The sequence below is a fragment of the Mugil cephalus genome, chromosome 19 (assembly GCF_022458985.1).
Source record: "Mugil cephalus isolate CIBA_MC_2020 chromosome 19, CIBA_Mcephalus_1.1, whole genome shotgun sequence".
NCBI classification, from domain to species: Eukaryota; Metazoa; Chordata; class Actinopteri; order Mugiliformes; family Mugilidae; genus Mugil; species Mugil cephalus.
In genome coordinates, this window is record NC_061788.1 from 18,216,760 (window position 1) to 18,231,401 (window position 14,642).

At 42.7% G+C, this 14,642-nt stretch overlaps 1 protein-coding gene across 2 annotated transcripts in view; it reads right to left on the reverse strand.

Annotated features, from left to right (window-relative positions):
* The window catches only part of igsf9a (immunoglobulin superfamily, member 9a), a 63,181-nt gene that overhangs the window by 9,011 nt on the left and 39,528 nt on the right, over window positions 1-14,642 (reverse strand). The window contains exons 12-20 of one of the 2 annotated variants that reach the window (XM_047570419.1): window positions 13,579-13,729; window positions 13,229-13,340; window positions 10,114-10,304; window positions 8,659-8,876; window positions 8,222-8,306; window positions 5,025-5,195; window positions 4,601-4,637; window positions 2,041-4,305; window positions 1,418-1,488 (exon numbers count right to left, since the gene is read on the reverse strand). In XM_047570419.1, the coding sequence (XP_047426375.1) occupies window positions 1,418-1,488; window positions 2,041-4,305; window positions 4,601-4,637; window positions 5,025-5,195; window positions 8,222-8,306; window positions 8,659-8,876; window positions 10,114-10,304; window positions 13,229-13,340; window positions 13,579-13,729 (3,301 nt within the window). Of the gene's footprint in view, window positions 1-1,417; window positions 1,492-2,040; window positions 4,306-4,600; window positions 4,638-5,024; window positions 5,196-8,221; window positions 8,307-8,658; window positions 8,877-10,113; window positions 10,305-13,228; window positions 13,341-13,578; window positions 13,730-14,642 lie in introns of both variants that reach the window. The other variant, XM_047570418.1, reaches the window with a different exon arrangement.

Consider the following 14,642-nt stretch of genomic DNA (forward strand, 5'->3'; position numbering starts at 1 on the left):
CCATGTTAGTGGATGGGACTTGGGCCGAACTGAAACACTAAAATATATGTCATATATTGACATATGTATGGCATTTTTTTTTTTCAATGATGATTTCTGTCATTTTAAATAATTAATATAAAGTTAATATAATATTGATGCATGTTCAAGTGCAGATTTTTTGGAAAGGTTTCAGTTTAGTTAGTTGTTCGCCGTTATAGAGGCAGGATGTAACATAATGCTGACTATCGGTTGCCATGCCAACCACTCTGTAATGCGGTTCCGTTGGACTTTGAGAGGTTGTAAAAAATGAATAAATAAAACAAATACAGTGTATAATCCTTGTAACTGGTGGGAGTAGAATAGTGTGCAGTATTAACTGAATGAAAATGCAAGTGAGTCTGGTGAGCGATCACTTGACTCTTAGACCATACTACGCAGACTCTGGCTCCGCTGAACCAAGCCTGAGTTGAAACTCAAGTGAATTCAAAATAAATTTGCATCTATTTCCCATTTTCCACAACTTTTTCTTTGGCACAGGGACGCTTCCAGGAACTTAAACATATTTTGACCTGAGCAACTAACTGCATTTTTCCTCTTAAACCATAATTGCGTGCAACTAAATAAGTCTCTGCTCCAGAGAGTGAACCTTCTGATTTCTCACAAAGTATGAGGACAGAATCTGTCATCATTATCCAGCACAAACCTTGCTCCTCTTATAACAAGTGCGCAGCTTAAATCATACAAGTAAACAAGAGCTGGGGACAACTAATATCTTCACAACATCTAATGATCATTCCTTATTAGACCTCCTGGCGTTAAAACAAAGCAATGCTGTCAGCTTCACAACCTGTCTGAAAACTGAGGCGGATGTAATCTAAAGAGTTAATTAGTGGAACAAAAGCTTGCTATTTCTACCACTGTAATTAGTAGAACAAGGAGCGCCCAGCTGACTGTGTTTACATCCACACTATATTTCCAGTTCCAGATAAATTAAACATATAAACTATACATAGTTTATGAAGAGTAATATTCCACAAACAGTCTCTCTTCCTCTCTTAGTCTAGTATAGTCTAATGCAGGGGTACTCTACACAATGAAAATAAAGTTGAATCTAGTCTAGCCTAGCCAAATTTAATCATGTGTAGTCTAATATTATCTAGTCTAAAACCAGACTAATACCATCATATGCTACATTAACAAAATCTGATAAAATATTTAGTTTTATATAGTATTATTGTACAGTAGTGAAACAGTATCATGCACTTATTCAGGAACATGTCGTCTAGGAACATGACACACTGTACTGTTTAAATGAACTGCAGGCATCATTTGGATGAAGAGTGAAAACTCCAAAACAGCCATTTTTCCTCTAACATTGTCTCTTTTCTCCATATAGGCCAAAACATAAACCACATTATGAATTAAATGTACTCACCATCATGGTCTCCAGGCTGTGAGCACAAATCAGCAGCATCCCACTCATAATTCTCATCTACGGAGGCCTTTCTGCTAGAGAGATCACAAAACATCGCTTACTACCAAACATAAACACAGTTGGGAGGTTTAATGTTCGATTGCTCACTCAGTAATGTCTACAAATGGCCAAGCATACCCAATAAACTATGCATGCGGTGAGGTACATTTTGCTTCTTTTTCTACAGCATGAATTTTGTTCTGCACAGTTTTTACTACTGATCTTGGTAGAGGCCCTTTGGCTAATATTTCTTCTGGCAATCTACCAAGACACTTTACGTGATTAAAGTTCTGTTCATTTAAACGGTGACTAAAAGAATAAAACTGGCTCAGTTTGAGCAAATGTGTTGCTTTATGCAGTGTATCAGTGTGTCTCGAGCAATCGAAATGGATTCATTTCTTTTCATACTGATAGAACGTTGCTCACTCCGTATTACAGAACTACAATTGGACACCCATGAACTTAAATAGAGTTTGCACATTAATATATTATATTGACAGTGCAAGATCTCTTACACTGCAAGTGCCAGCTTCCACATTTTATTCTCTAAAAGATAATTTCCCTCATCCTTCAAGTCTTAATACCTTTGGCTTGGTTTTATTTGGTAGTGGTGCTTGTCCTCTGTACTGTGCTGGGTGTCCTCTACAGTTTCAGGTGAGCTGCCCAGGGTTGGGGAAAGGTGACACAAGGAAAGGCGCCTGCCAGTGGGTTCCATGCTGCCTCGGCCACTGCTGGCATAACTGCTGTAGCTCCCCGACTCTGGCTCCTCCTCGTAGCCTTCTGCCTCCACTTCCACGACCTCTTGATCATTGTTGTTGGGCAGCAGACATGTGGACGCTTCCTCCAAGTAACCTCCTGTCTCTTTCATGACCTCTTGGTAGGCGACAGGCCATTTGGCAGTATCGCGTAAGAGGGATGCCTCTCTTCTTGGCTTGTAGTGGCGAGGCACATCAGGATTTGGTAAGTGCCTCTCTGAGCAGCTCCTTGGAGATACAGTGTCCACAGGAGGAGGTGGACAGGAGACAGCAGAAGATTTAGAACTTTTTCTGGGAAGGGAGTTCTGAGGTTTCCAGAACAGAGAGTCAGGGTGACGGGGTGATGAAACAGAGCAGTCCTCTCGGCTGAGAGAGTCTACCCATGCATCAGGAGTCAGGAACTTAGTCTCTGTCCGTCTCCTCAAGTCTAGACTCTGACTTCGTTGTTTAGGATCTAAGGTTCTGGAGCCTTGGCTTGCTGCTCTCCACAGTCCCGGTACTGAATGTTGTGGAGAATCCAGGACCCTTATGCCATCATCCACAGAAGCAAGGCTACGGCAGTTGAGCCTTGTGGTCCTTCTCATGTCTTCAAGTCGACCTCCCCGTGTCAGCGAGTGCCCTTGTTGCAGATGAGAGGCGATCCTGTGGTGCAGCATGGGTTTAGCAGGCCTCAGTACACACACGTCAAGCTCTGGCTCATCTACACTCATCTCAACACACAGGCCTCCATCAGTGGGCTCGGGGAGCGCTACCTCCACCTTTGATGAGTCTGGCGCTGCATCAAGAGCCGAATTAGATCTTTCACTATATTTATTGCTATGGAACGATGGCACTGAAAGGCTGCCATGACTAAGATTGTTCTGTCTCCGTGCTTCAGAGCATGAATCATTCGTTTGCATTTCTAAGACTGTGGATTGTGGTGAATTATCATAGCCCTCTGGTGCTGCCTCTACTCTTTCATGTCTCTGGTGCTTTGAGGAGAGATGTGGGAGAGTTAATCTGTCTTTGGAAAAACTGCCTGCCTCCTCAGATAGGAAGAAGGTCTGTTTGGTGAACAATGGAGGAGTGCAACGGCTGCCGGACTTAAAACAAGAGGGAGTCGAAGGTGAAGGCACACTGAGAGAGGTCCTGGATGGCATCAGAGAGGGATGAGGATGGGCCTCCCAGTAAACAGAAGATGATGAGAAGGGGCTCGGCGAGAGACCACACCTCTCTTTGCTGCCTGGGGGGTATCTGTGAGGCAGGGTGCTGCTCTTGTATTTCCACACAAGCTCATCACAGCCATCCTCTGTGCTCTCAAAGTCCGGCTGGTCCCTCTGTATTTCTCTCATGGAGTTTCTTTCTAGCGTGTACCTCTGGAGCTCCCTCTCCAGTTCCTCCCGTTCCTGAGCCAGTTTCAGGCAGCGACTCAGGTTCCCTCTTTCCCGCTCGTGTTCCATCTGGAGCACCAGCGTGCTCGCGGTGGTAGACGGCTGACCGAGGCTAGATCGGATATGTGGGAGCACTGGAAATGTGGGAGTCCGTCCTCTGTCGGGATGGGGAATGGTGGCCAAGCTACTGTTTGAGTAAACGCTTCTGATTTCTGGGAAGGCATCGTAGCTTTCCTTGTGACCCACAACGTGCAGGGGCAGGTGCTGGGTCATGCTGCAGGTTTCACTTTTGAAATCAGTCTCAGGTTTGCAAGGTGGGAGATCAACAGAGAGTACAAATGGCAGCTCTTTCCTATATTCTCTCTCAGAGTGCAGTGACACAGACCTCCGGACTCTGGAAGGTTGGTCATACCTTACGTTTGTCTTGCTGCTAACACTCAGCGTTTCATTGTCATAGGAAGGCAGCATGAATCTGCCATCTGGCCCTCTTGATATCATCTCAATTGCGGGGGAAATGAGAGAAGAGGTTGTCTTAGTGAGGCGGCCTCTGCTGTAGTTGGTTGTGAGATGTTTCTGCCGATGGTGGTCCTCTGTGCTAAAGGAGGAATCATGTGTCTGCGAGGAGGAGGAGGTGGTGTTCGACGAGGATGTGGGATAGAAGGAGCTGGCTGGAAGTAGGCTTTTCTTCAGCACACTGTCTGGACTGCCGGTGCCTGAAGTCTTTCTGTGAGAGGGAGAGAGAAAGAGGGAGGGCGATAGAAGAAAATTGTAAGAAAAAATGGAGGTGTAAATAGAGACTGAGAGAATAAGATTGAGAGTGAAAGAGGGGGCGGCAGAGATGTAGACAGAAAAAGACCAAAACAGCAGCAGCAGCAGCAGCAACAGCAGCTGTAGACAAAGATGAGGAAGAAAAATAAGCCAGGAAATAGAAAAGTGCTGATACTTCCAACATATTTAAAGGAAAGCAGAGGGGAAGGTCAATAGGAGGTATTATAATGAAATGATGAAGGGGTACTTACATTGATGGGGAGCATTTATAGATGGCAGTAGAGGGCTCTGAAAGGAAAGGAGAGGGGCAAGATGGTATCTGACTCATTAGGATACAACTACGCTGACCAAGACGTAAAAACATAATCAACCCTAATAAGAGCCCATTAAAGGGCCCAAGGCACCCGGGCTTGTCCAAAAAGTTAATTACACTTACATTTATCAACCACTAATGAGAAATTACCCTAATTAGCGAGTAATGTAAATGACATCAATAACTTTTACAACTGAATGGATGAGCAGGAGACAAGAGGAGCGCCAAATCCATGCAGTGGGGTATGATTTATATAATGGATTGGAAGTGCCTTCAATATTTTATTGAATAAATGATGGTATTCATGATGCAGTTCATCAAAGTGAGTGTCTGCTGAGTCTCTGAAGTGAGGGGCATTTTACCATCCTTCTTCTTTCTGCGGCGCTGGTTCCTCTTGTGGCTGATGGCACAGGCGGTCCCAAGCAGCAAGACCAGTGCCAAGCACATGAAGCCAACCCCACCCAGAATGCCGGCCAGTAATGGCTCTGGGACGAACTCCAGCAGAAGGGACGTGGCTGGGTAGATCTCCATTCCTGTGACATCATTTCAAAAGTGATTTATACCAGTGAATAAAAATAGGGGCATTTACGAGGAAGGAAGGACTAAAATAAGAGGGCAGCACAAATTGGAGAACACTAACAAGAAAAGTACTCTAATGCTGGGCTCAGGATGCAGGAGTTTAAAATTAAAACCCAATTTCAGGCTGCATCACTTAATTAAGGCAAATTTTCACAGGTTTGGTTTTTCTCTAATCTCAAACTTGAAAATACTACGATTTGAAAATAACACTACAGGTTATCTTTTTGATTAACAGGTCACATGGATGAACACTGAATGCATCATCTCACATGTTCTTACATGGAAATAAATGTAAATAAAATGGAGACTGCGGCACAACAACGTGCTTTAAAATCTAGTGATACACACGTCAGTTCAGCAGGTTGTAATAATGTATCAACCGCTTATTCAATAAGAAGAAGAACCAGAAGAAGCAGAATTTTTCAGTCTCAATACCAGGTACACAAGCTCAGGATTCAGACTTGACAAGTTTGACACTGAAGTATAGAATGTGCAGGATGGGAATCATTCATTCGAGGTTGTGGAATTGCAGTGTACTCGAATACGACTGCAAAATGCATCCCAAGACAGTGCAAAGACACATCAAGGCATTTGGGCTATGTTCATCATATGCATCATTTGAATTGTAACAGCACTTAGGCAGTTTAACAAGTCCACAGGAACACAAGTGCAGAATGTGTGTTGATAAACGCCCTTGGAGTAATTTAGCAAAACTTTGCAGTCAGATAAAAAGAAAAGGTGAAGACTTAATGTGGGAGATGAAAAACAGTTTGGAGAAATATGATCTATTCTTCAGCAAGAGACAGAGGTGACATTTTAACTGCCAGTTTTACTATCTGTCAACAGCAGTATGCTAACTAACGTTAGCCTGAAGCACTAAAATGTTTACTGTTGCATGACAACACCACCAGCTGCTCTGTGTCCTCGTAGGCTTGTTTCTCTTATTAACTATCAGGACTGGTATGAGTATCATGTCTGGTGTCAAATGATGTGTCTGATTTACTTGGTGTAAGGCCGGATTCGAAAAGCCTTAAATTAGCAGACAGTGTGGGCTGAGCCTCCGGGACAAGCGAGGTTTGGACTGGAATTCCCTTCTGATTGTCAGGAGGGTTGAGCTTGTGCAGATGTCTTGTAGTCTGAGCCAAGTTTGTGACAACACAGATAATTGTTCGCATTTTGATATGCTTTCATTTTACTTAGTAGCTATAGACCTGACCTAATCTTACAAATGAAAAACTATAGTCTTAAAGCATTTTACTCATTTCTGAAAGTGTATTTCCAGTTAGGTATAAAGTGTATTTCCAGTTAGATATAAATATATAATATAAAACAAACACTTACTGACCAGTTCCTTTGGTTCACTAGTGAATATGAATGAATTTTAATAACGGTCCTGCAGTAAAGTTATGGTGTAAAATGAGAAAGGATATATATATATATATATATATATATATATATTTATGTATATGTTACTGTGAAATATGTGCTTACCTTATTACAATAGTCAAAGCTTGCTCCTATTATTGTCTTCATTTTGCACTTTTTGCTATTTTCACCTTTTTTTTTGGTTTATGTACTACACTCACCAGCCACTTTATTAGGTACACCTTGCTAGTAAAAGGTTTGCCTTCAGAACTGCCTTAATTCTTTGTGGCATACTTTCAACAAGGTGTTTCAAACATTTCTCAGAGATTTTGGTCCATATTAGCACCACCACCACCAGCCTGAATCGTCTTTACAAGGCAGAATGGATCCATGCTTTCATGTTGTTTACGCCAAATTCTGATCCTGCCATCCGAATGTCGCAGCTGAAATCGAGACTCATCAGACCAGGCAAAGTTTTTCCAATCTTCTTGGAAGATTGTCCAATTTTGGTGAGCCTGTGTGAACTGCAGTCTCAGTTTCCTGTTCTTAGCTGACAGGAGGTGCACCCTGGTGGTCTTCTGCTGCTGTAGCCCATCTTTTGAAGGTTCGACGTGTTGTGCATTCATGGATGGTATTCTGCATTTCTTGGTTGTAATGAGTGGTTATTTGAGTTACCAAACCAGTCTGCCCATTCTCTTCTGACCTCTCACATCAACAAAGTATTTTCTCTGTAAACCCTAGAGATGGTTGTGTGTGAAAATCCCAGTAGATCAGCAGTTTCTGAAATACTCAGACTATCCTGTCTGGCACCAACAACCATAACATGTTCAAAGTCACTTCACTTCATCCCCTTTCTTCCCCATTCTGATGCTCGGTTTGAACATCAGCAAGATCCCTGCATTGCATTGCAGCCATGCGATTGGCTGATTAGCTATTTGTGTTAACAAGCAATTGAACAGGTGTACCTAATGAAGTGGCAAGTGCGTGTATATGCAATGACAATAAAGATACCTTATCTAATCAAATCACATATTTGGCTATACTGAATGACCTACTGTACATGCATGTTTCATGCAGCTGCAAAAAAAAGCACCCGCTGCAAATTTTACAACATTGATATGGGGTTTGGTACAGCAGCTCTTGGATGGATCTAACCTCCAGTCTATTCTAAACCTGAATGCTTTGCATAATTTGCTCAATTACATGTTAAACTGAGTTTATCAGCAGAGAAATGTAAACCAATATAAAATACATGGTCAAAATACTGACAGCGCTTGGTTAACACCAGTGGGAGGTTCCTGTCTCTGTGTCTCTGTACTGTATCTAATGTAACATTCATGTCACACACACACATAAGAATAAGAAAAGTACAAAAACAATGGCGAAGTTTGAAGAAGTTATTAGTGGAGCTATTTCTGTCATTCAGGCTTCTAATGGACAGAGTTCCCCAGGGCCCTGCTCTAATTTTGGTCTAACTCTAGGGACAGGAGGATGGGAGAGAAGATGTATAGAAAGAGAAAAACAAGTTCGACAAGGAGCCCGAGAGAGGAAGATGGGTTGAAACAGAGGGTGGGATGTGAACGTGAAGGGAGCAAGGTTGCTCTCGAACACCTACCCATGGTGGAGACATTGACTGATGGACTGGGCTCGCTCAGCAAGTCCCCGCGTCGAGATAGCAGCCGCAGCTCGTACACACAGTCCTGAGGCCGGCATCCGCAGACACATAAACACACACACACAGCAGAGAGGACAGAGGATGAAACCACACTTTGTCAACACAGGACTGTGCTTGCAATGCTAATGAAGTTCATTTGAATTCATGTAGGCCTATACAGCACAGAAAAAGGCGGATGAAACGGACAGAAAGACAAGAAGGCAGCGCACACAGATTGGAAGGTGACGGAAAAGTGATGAGTGCATGTGGTGTGCATAATTGAGAGTCCACAGAAGTAAAACCATGACGGTATCACCCAGATAAGGAAAATCTTCAAGGCATTCAACAAGCAGCATGGACTGATTAATTTCAGAGGGAGCAGTGCGACGGCGTGTTACCTTGTGCAGACCCGGAACCACTATCTCGCTGCTGTTGGCACTGATGTTCACGTCCAGATTAAACCACTCCCCTGGCTCAGTGCGGGACTGGAGAACAAAGCCCGTGACAGGAGGGTGCTGGGAATCAGGAAGGGACCACTGCAGAACAACACCTGCTGCACCCAGATTAGCTAACAGCGACACGGGAGGCTTTGGTTTGTTTCTCTTCGGTGGAGGGTCTGATGCGGAGGGAAAAAGAAACAGCGTGGAGAAATTAAAACGCAGCGGAGGAAACTGCCACCATTACTGACGCTCAACCTAGAGAGAGTTGGCACAGCAAAGGTATGGTTGATGTTGTTTTTCTGCAATCCAAAAAACAAAACAAAACAAAAAACTTAAATATAAAGCTTGCAGTCATTTTTTTGGAATCCATTGATTCAAATAATATTTCAGTTAGTTTGTGTTCACAAGAATACCGATCAGTGTTGGCTCCTAGCACAAACCTTTAAACAAAATCTGTATTTTATTTTTGACTTCTTTATGTATCAAGCAGCAGACTGCACCTTCAAATATATTTTCATGTCCTCTCTCAGATGTCTACTCTGCACTACCGTTTTCTAGCAACAAATATCAACAACTCTGTTTGTGTGTGTTTTAAGGACCAGCAGTGCTTTGATATCAATGCACACACCCTGACCATGCTGACCTGCTGATACTGAGCGCTCATATTTACAGCCTAATGGAGATCAGGTAAAAAGGTACAACGACCTCTGTGACGTAATCATAGTCACAGTTTTCCTGAGGAGCGGTTCTGAAGCTCAGCATGCCGGTTCTGGGTCTTGGCACAGTCTGGCCTGTCCTAACTCAAGGGTGATTAAAAAATTGGGCAAGGAGATGGAGCGTGAGAGGAGCTGAGGGAGGCAGCCAGCCAGCCCCATCCACCTGTCACTCAAAGTGGCCACCCGCTAAATTATTCATAACTTCAAGTCTTGATATAATTTAAACAGGTGAGCTATGTAAAAATGAATCCCCAGCAAAGTTGTCATGAATAATGAAATAAGATGTAAACACCAAAACCTTTTCAAGCTTTAAGTGTAAGCATATTTTTTGGCCTTTGTCCACTCACGTCATTTCAACTTCTGGTCTTTTGGGATGTGAACAATAGATACAAGTACAAACATAAGTCACAAGTGATCCAAGAGAAAAAAAACAGTTGGAATCATGACTCTATATAGACCAGACCATCACAATGATCTAACAACCATTTCATTGTGGCTTTTGGTGGAGTTATTCACAAGAATAGCTGTAATTTGCGACAGCTGTGAGAGACAGCGATCATTTCAGCTGCTTGAAGAGAAGCGCGGCACAGTCTGGGCATGAAAAGCTAGCTGAGGTTTGTGCATCCTTTATTGTCAAAAAAAAAAGAAAAAAAAAAGAGTGCCTTAAATCTGCCTTAAACTGAGGGACGGCACTGACCCGAGGTGCGTGCGGTGGCGAATTCGCTGAAGGGACCTGTCCCCATTTTATTCTGAGACAGGATGCTGAACTGGTAGTCGGTGGCAGCAGACAGGCCTGTCACCTGCAGCCTGGTTCCAGAGGAGGGGGGCACGGGCACAGAGAACCACTCCTGATTCCCATCATTATCACTCGTCGAAATCTTTTTCACCCTGCAGAGGGAGAGAGAACGAGAGAAGTGAGAACAAAGGAGCAGCGGGGAATTCTGGGAGTCTGGTTTTATGAAACATGACAGAAAAGTAGGTTTCATTAATCATTCATACTCATCATCAGCTCCTTATTTTGTGGCAGAGACAGCACTGATGTAACCCTGCTATTGCGTACAGGACTTGCAACAATTATGGTGAATTTTCATGTTTGCACCAGAGCTGAGGTTTTACACATATGCTTTATACAGAGGAAATTACTGGACCCAACAACTAACAAAAAACATACTCAAAACTGGTGATTAAAGTGATTAAAGTCTGAAATCAAATAAGGCATTTTTGAGGATGGCTTGACTGAATGGAAGTGGTATGTTTCTTTATAAGAAAAAAATATTTGAGACAGTGCAGTGTATTGTTGCTGTTAGACTTAGTGCCTTCCTATCCACAAAGCAGGTCACAGTTAAAAAGTGAGCTGCAAGAACAGCAATTACGGGCAAAAGAGAAAAGATCTGTCGACGCGGGTGCCCTTGTTTTCCATAGCAACTGATTTTACAAGTATATGGAGATACTGTCTGCCCACAGAGCTTTCACAGCCGCCATCAACAACTGCGTGATCGTTAAAATTTCATTTGGTGGAATCGCTAGCAAGACATATCTGCTATCATTTTTGGCCTTCACAAGAACAAATGGAGATAGCGTTGGAAATGTCAAACATTCACATAATATCCTGTTAAGGTTCGCACCGTGCAGTAAACGGCAAAAGGAGCAGCAGCTGGGTGCCTATTTTGAACTGACTGGCTGATCTATTCTCATATGTTCACTGTAATTTTTATATATTTCCTTGCTGCAGCGATTACTCAGTTCTCTCTCAGGGATTAAAAAAGCTCATCTCATCTTTGTCTGATGTAATGCCCCCCCAGGTAATATTGCGATTAAGACTGTACGGGGTCAGTTCAGCATTCTCAGGCATCAAAACATAATAATCTAATCAACAAAGGAAGTAAAATGACGAAACCACTGCTGATGCTTCCACATGGGTGCATACATATCAGATCTAAGCAAATGCTTCGCGGGACTTGAGTGGTTCAAATTTTGTTGTTGAAGTAAGAGGCAAGAGGAAATCATGAATCATCAAGGTTTTGTGTTGTGGGCATTATAGCACAGTATTGTGATATTTTGTGTGGGACTCCAGGCAAAACATCCACTCCTACAATTTTTTTTGCCAAGGAAAGTTGGTCTGGAGTAGCTCCGTTGGGAGCTGATTATGCTCTGGCAAACATCTGAGAGTGGATATACGCCAGGCTACCGTGTTGCGTCCATTGTACCAATCGATGCCTGGATGGCAAATATCGATCTCACAAAATGAACTGGAATAATAAAAATGATTGGCTCTTTGACTTCTCTAGTTGGTGGGGTTGGACCATTGAGTTAAGCCAGACGGTCTGCTTGAGAGACGATTCTACAGCAAAGGATTTAAGCAAGATAAACTTCACAGAAAGAAAAGATCCCAATACCATAATATTGCAGAATTTTTAAAACTGCAGTAATGTTGTTGTGACTTAAGTACAGCGATAATATCATGTCTTGGGTCCTCTAGTGATTCCCAGCCATCGCTTTAATAGGAATTGTGACAGAAGTGACCTCTGCCTTTAGATCTACAGGAAACCAGTAAATAAGCTCATAATGTATGGTTAATTTATGGTTCTCAGTGCACATTTGATGACTTTGATACCAGAGCATGACTAAAGCATGTAAGAAAAAACAGTAGTCTTCCTGGAGTGATGATGAATGTCAATGCAGAACAAGTAAGAACAGCCTGTCAACAAAGGCTGTACCGTACATACTTTTACATGTAAATACATGTTAATACAGTCTTATACATATTTCCAGTCTCCCTTCTCCTTTTGCGCTGTTGATTCTGTTGATTTTGTTGGTGTGTTATGTTGATGTTTGTGTATGTTTGTGTACAAGCTGCTGGACACTTGAATTTCCCCCAGGGGATGAATAAAGTATTTTTCTATTCTATTCTAAGGCAAAGACATCGATATGATAGCAGAGTTGCAGAGCATGAATCCTACATTACGATAATGAAAGTACATTTGAGAGTTTAGTGGTGCAGAAATCACAGGCACGTTTCTCTAGAGATACTGAAAACGTAAAGGGTTTTGCTCAGTTGTACTCAAACATATTCTCCACAACTTTACATGCTTGAATGCTTGACCCCTTGACCATATGGCTTGGGTCTAATTGTATCCTTAGGGGGAAGGATTACCGCAAGTTGGTCCAAAGTTGTTGAGTGACTACTTTCATCGTGATGATATCCAGTATTTCTATACCGACGGGAGTGGTGCCTCCCAGGAACACAATGCTCTGAATCTCTGAATGGTTAATGAGTGTGAAAATGTATGTTCTGAATCATATGCCGTGGTTTTTGTAGATCTGAACTCAAGTGAAGTCCTATGGAAAAATTGTTTTAGAATCAATGCCAAAGTGCGTGCTGACCTCCTTCACACACTTAACGTTGCTTTGCTCTTTACTTTGAGTCCTATATTTTAAACAAAAAATGTAGGTTTTAATAAAAAAAGACATCATGTCTTACAGTTGTGGCATTCTTTGTTTTTCACCATTCACTTGCAGGCTTCAACCAAATAAAATACACTCATCTGTGACTTGCAAGCCAATAAAGAAAGTGCTGAATCACAAGAAACAGGTGTGTTCCGCTGTGTTTTGTCAGTAACCTCCTATTGTAGCTAGCATGGCCACTACATTATGAAGTTATGCTCTGCAGCAATGTTTTTTTTATTGTAGCTGCCAAGAAATGATAACAGATAAATGAATTCCTCATGCTGGAGATCAATAGAGTAATACGAGCGCTGTCGATGGCTGCCATGGTTACAGCCCGAGAAGGAAGTGGGAGGCTTTACACCCACCAAACTGAAAATGTCTGTGCTGATCCACCATCAAAGCCTGCCTCCCAGGATACGTTGGCCTGCCTCACCCCTGGAGAGACGGACAGAGAGGTAGCCGCATGGGGACTGGTTCCTGTAATGGAAGGAATGGAGAGGAGTTGATGGAAAACGGCCAGCACTTCAACCACCTGATACAGCAAAAGTTTAGAGGCCATCTCTAGATGTACCGCATATATTCATCGGAGGCGGAGCGGAGGCACAGACATCTGGCCTGCGTTGGGTTTGACAGAGTTTTACACGGGGAAAAGAACAACTATTTGGGAAGAAAAAGAACTAAAAATATGGACAGCTCATGTAATCGTCGTGCTTACCCATGACAAAGACTTGTGTTCTGGCCTTCAGAGAGGCTACCCGGTTAGAAATGCTGCACTCCCACAACCCCTGGTGCTCCTTGGTGAGAGGCTGCAGCAACAGAGAGCCGTTGGGCTCTATGGAGTAAGAAGTGCGGCGATCCACATTGACCTACCGAAAACACCAAGAACTTTTACATTAGGAACAAAACTGTCATCAGAAAAAATATGCAGCTCATACACGCATACAGTACTGACAGAGGAAAACAGCTGATGGTATCCATCTCATAAATGGGCACAAATAAAATATAATTCAGAAAATGCATTTTGTCTCTGTAGTTTGACTAGAAAGGGGCTTTACACTAAATTCGTGTTAATTCAACCTCATGCATAGTCACTTTGTTACTATCATCTAACTCGGAGGCATTCCAAATTGAGGAAGAGGGTGTGTTCACAGTAAAGAGGGAAGTTAGAGTGGCTCTTTCCAGCACTAATTCCCCATGGAGGAAAGACACGGCTGCACTGATCTCAGTGTGTTGAAAGGGGGTTCCGCCTCTGCCCACATTCGCCACGGTGTAGTTACTCCTTAGAGCTAGTGTGAAACGGCAGTTAGCCTGACATTTACTTCCGTAGCGTGACTTATTTCCAAGTAAAATGAAATATGGAAAATGAAATATGGGGATTCGATCAGATCTTTCATACTTGAATGGATAACCAATTAGTAGGTTGGTTTAGCAGCTACAGCGTAACATACTTTAGACCTGTGTAGGATTGTCCTCATCCATCCACAGCTCCTTCACCCACGTCCACACGCGAACAATGAGGTAGAAATGCAGAAATCAGACTTGGAATACACTGATTTGAAAACCTAAACTACATTTTTGTCGACTGTTATCAAAACATACACACCTCCTACATTATATTGCTCTGCCAGCTACTACTACCCACAAGCTGAGGTCAAGAGCGGTTCATCAAGTCAGCCCTGAAACATGTCTGATTGTATAAATGTGTGTATACATCCCTGTTGTACAAGATGAGTCATTATGAGTCAAATGGACGCAGGGACTAAATGTAGAAAATGACTT